The 3,966-nt window shown below is 51.0% G+C and overlaps 1 protein-coding gene across 1 annotated transcript in view; it reads right to left on the bottom strand.

Moving 5' to 3' along the window:
• The window catches only part of ACSBG2 (acyl-CoA synthetase bubblegum family member 2), an 11,438-nt gene that overhangs the window by 2,026 nt on the left and 5,446 nt on the right, over nucleotides 1–3,966 (bottom strand). Inside the window, exons 6-12 of the mRNA XM_010083803.1 lie at nucleotides 3,868–3,966; nucleotides 3,325–3,405; nucleotides 2,616–2,765; nucleotides 2,251–2,427; nucleotides 1,488–1,669; nucleotides 994–1,227; nucleotides 98–315 (exon numbers count right to left, since the gene is read on the bottom strand). The exon at nucleotides 3,868–3,966 is cut by the window's right edge and continues 49 nt beyond it. Coding sequence (XP_010082105.1) covers nucleotides 98–315; nucleotides 994–1,227; nucleotides 1,488–1,669; nucleotides 2,251–2,427; nucleotides 2,616–2,765; nucleotides 3,325–3,405; nucleotides 3,868–3,966 — 1,141 coding nt within the window. The remainder of the gene's footprint in view (nucleotides 1–97; nucleotides 316–993; nucleotides 1,228–1,487; nucleotides 1,670–2,250; nucleotides 2,428–2,615; nucleotides 2,766–3,324; nucleotides 3,406–3,867) is intronic.

Here is a 3,966-nt window from a genome sequence, read left to right on the forward strand (position 1 = left end):
TCTTCTGTGTGAGCCCCAACCGTGTAACTGGCAGGGTCTGAACGCATCGTATCACAGCACTGCGTAACCTCGAGACAACAGCCAGGGGATGTGTTACCTTTAATTCTGCCGGTGATGTAGAGGAATCCATCCTTATCATGCTTGCCGAGGTCACCGGAATGCAGCCAGCCCTCCTCATCGATTGCCTCTTTGGTTTTTTCTTCCATGTTCAAATAGCCCATGAAGATGTGCCTTCCCGAGAAGCAGACCTCCCCGATGCCATCTCCGTCTGGCTTATGGATCAGTGTCCGGCAGCCCGTGACTTCCTTTCCACAGCTGAAAGAGAACACAAACCCATGGCATTTCAAAAAATAAATCAATCAATAGCTGAGCAGCAGAGTGAGATGACAGCAGGGTCTCCTCAAGCTGAAGTGTTGGAACAAAGCCAGGCAGCTATTTATTACAACCGCTTCACCAAGGAACTTACAAGGCATCTGCTCACGTAAGGGGAGCTACAGAAGAAGTTATTCCAGGGAGACCCGTGCTCACACACCTGGTGTTTTCCACTCATTGTTCTCAGACACCTGAGATTTGAATTAGAAGATTTACGTCCTTGGCAGCAAACCCATGGTGGTATTTACTCTGCAGACTGACCCCACGGGGACTGAACGAGCCATTCCAGGTGACAGCCTGCTCTTGCTCCATTTATTCATTTGACATGACACTGAACTGCAGGCTAGAGTTACTCATTCTTCCTTCCTCCCAAGAATCCTTCCCTTCCTCCTCTGCTCCTAGAGAATCCACGCCAAGTTAAATTCGAGTAACACGGCTCTCGCCCTTGGCAGATCTCATCACCTGCCAGATGTGGCCAAAGGAACTGGCTCTCCAGCGACCGTTTAGTGGCAGCGAGACTCGGGATGATCTGCATCAGGCGAGGTGGACAAGCCAGATGCAGGAGAAACCTTAAAGCAACTCTTCCAGCCAACAGCTCTCCACTCCCAGACAGACATTCACCTGGAAAGCTTGAACGCGTGAGGTAGAGAGACGGTGTGAGGCCCCGAGCTCTCACTCATGCCGTACAGCTCGTACACAGGAATGTTCAGACTTAAAAAAAATTCCAGCGTCTCTCTGGTAATGGGAGCAGCCCCCGAGTAGCACCTCGTGCACCGGTCCAGCCCGATGGCCTTTCGCACTTTCTTGTACACCAGGTGCCTGGCTAAGCGGAAGTTCACCGGGACTTCAGAATACCTGGAGGAGAAAAATGGTTTTGAGATCTCGGTCACCAAGTAGAACTTCTCCCCTTTTCTCCTTTCATCTTCATCCTATTTTAGTTTATTCAGTACAAAAATTAATTATTTCCCCCTCCAACCCTTGCTGCTCGCCCTCTGGTCCAAGTGCTGCACTTGGCTTTTGCTGTCCCGAAGTCTGGACCGTTACATGGGACAGAATTCCTGATCTGATCCTTCTCCTAATATTCGTAACAGCCCTTGGGTGTGGTTCATAATTACCCATTCATCCGCTTCAGGTTTGTCTGCAGCCCGACTCCCTTGGCCCATGATGCCACTTTTCTTCGGAGCGTTGATGATTTTGCACCTACGGATTTCATTTTTTCTTCCATTTTTTCCCAGACACGAGGAACTCCCAAAAAAGCTGTTGGTCTCACTTCCCGCAGGGTGTCTACCAAGGTGCCCTGAGCGAAGCAGAATTGAATACAGCTCTAAAAAGTGTCGGGTCACTAGCCAAGGTTGAGGACAATTTGAGGAATTGCTCGTTTTCATCTGCAGTGCCACCGAGAGAAAGAACCTCAGGAGCCTTCAGATGTCACAGAGATTTTGAGAAGACGGCACAGGTTGAAGCTTCCAGTGCCAACGCTGACACCGCACCGAGAGAAGAATCCTTCTCTTCTCGGGACACAGATGTCACGGTAGTGGGCGTTTTGCAGTGGGGACAGAGCAAACACAACACTGTTGCTCAGGCGAGCTGTCAGGGTGGAGAACTGGTGTCAGGTGAGACACCACAAAGCTCTGAGTGGTGAAGTGCTTGGTCAGCTCGTCCCAGCTTGCGACACAGAGTCAAAAGGCAAAGGGCAGAGTGGCTGCACTCATCAAACCAACAGAGCCTTCAACCAGAGCCATCGGTCACCACGCAAAGAAACCGAGTTAGCACAGCTTTCAGAACCAGGAGATGACTCAGCCGCGCTTGTTTTAAAGCTCCCACCCCAGCTACAAGCAGGTGGAGGGGTGGAGGATTTTTATTCTCTTGTGTTTTTACCTTTAATGCATCTGGTTGAGCAAAGAAAACTTGCACACCGAATGTCATCGCCAACCAAATATCTGCCATCTGCGCAGCAACGTGACTGAGGGGCAGGTAGCTGACCACCAGCTCCTGCTTTTCCTTAGCATCCGTCAGCGCTATGAAACGCCCCGCTGCCAACGCCGTCCACGTCAGCTGCAACGAGAACCCACACCAGTAATTCGGTGACGGCTTTACCGAGCAGGCACAACACAGAACACACAGCTCCCAAAACAAGTGCCGTGATCTTAACGTCAGGCGTGTTTTTCAGCTGGTCTCTGACCTCCCTCAGCACTCACCTAAGGGCTCGGTTCTTGGGTTTATTTACACAAGAAGCTACTTACGTTGTCGTGGCTGAGCATCACTCCCTTTGGCTGTCCAGTTGTCCCCGAGGTGTAGATGAGCGTACAGCACTGGTTAGGCTTCTGCGACCGGATGATTGCATGGAGTTGAGTATCTGGGATATCTTTGCCAAGGTCCATGAACTCACTCCACTGTAGAGGGAAGAGAGAGGGAGGGAGGAGAGAGGGAGGGAGGAGAGAGGGAGGGAGGAGAGAGGGAAGAGCAGAGCTCAGTCACTTTGTAGGCTGCCATTCACATGTGAAATTAAACCCTTTGCTACCCATGAAGAGAAGAAAACTGATTCCCACATCCAAACGTTCAGCAGAATCTGGAAGAGGTGGTGAATACATGCTGTCAGCCCCACAATGTTTTCTGGCTGCCCTAAGCGGCACGGCCAGAAGCAGAAAAGGAGACGGATCCACCCTGAAGAAGCTTCCTAGCTCTGTAGCAACCCTGGGAGTGCCGAGCTGGAGCAACCGTGGGGCGCGTGGCTGCCTTGCAGAGGTCGGTACGCTAACACCCTCCCTTACAACCCGGAGTATCGAGGTTGGAACAACAGCAGACACCCCCTGCCTCAGCGAGGCAAGCAATCCCTCACTCAAACCAACATAAGCTCATGTGATGACAGTCCTGTGGAAGGTGACGGTCGCTTGCAAACCACCGGCTAAACACAGCCGGTATTTCCCAGCCGTGAAGATGCCCGGTACTTACCGAGTACAGGTTGGGTCTCTTCTCTTTGAGCTCTTCCCTGTACTGGATAATGGCTTTCAGATGAGGTAGTTTATGCTGAATCTGTGTTAAGAAAGGAGATTTGTGAGAAGGAGCAAATCTCGCTTGTCCCTTTTAAGCCTAAGTGACCCACCACTGAACACGCCACTGCTCCTCGCCGTTGTAGGTACAGCTCAGAGCATCTGCATTACCAACAGAGGCCAGGGAAGCCTCACTAGGGACAGGAATCATTTGGACCAGGATGTTGCCAGACAACCTAGGGGATGCTCAATTGTTCATTTTGGCTTCTCATATTTTAAGCTCGAGGCTTTGCTAAGCTGTGGAGCCACCGTTTAACCTCTTATGAGATTTCACACTAGGAGCTACTCATCCAGCTTGAACAGGGAACGCAGCAAGTGGCTCCATCAGCTCACCTCCCCTCTCAGATCCAGCATTTCCTTTGGGTATTACCCTCCCACAGCTTTTACCCTCCTGCATCTGTCAATAGGATGCTGTAGCCCCCAGCCGTTTAAAAAGTGTCTTTACTTCTAAGATTTTCTGCAGCTGTTTATGGTTTTCCACAACCAGAACATTGGCACTGCAGTTCTCTGCGACATAATGACAGGCCTCGGGAGAGTTCGTCGT

Source organism: Pterocles gutturalis, unplaced genomic scaffold (genome assembly GCF_000699245.1).
Source record: "Pterocles gutturalis isolate BGI_N339 unplaced genomic scaffold, ASM69924v1 scaffold9870, whole genome shotgun sequence".
NCBI classification, from domain to species: Eukaryota; Metazoa; Chordata; class Aves; order Pterocliformes; family Pteroclidae; genus Pterocles; species Pterocles gutturalis.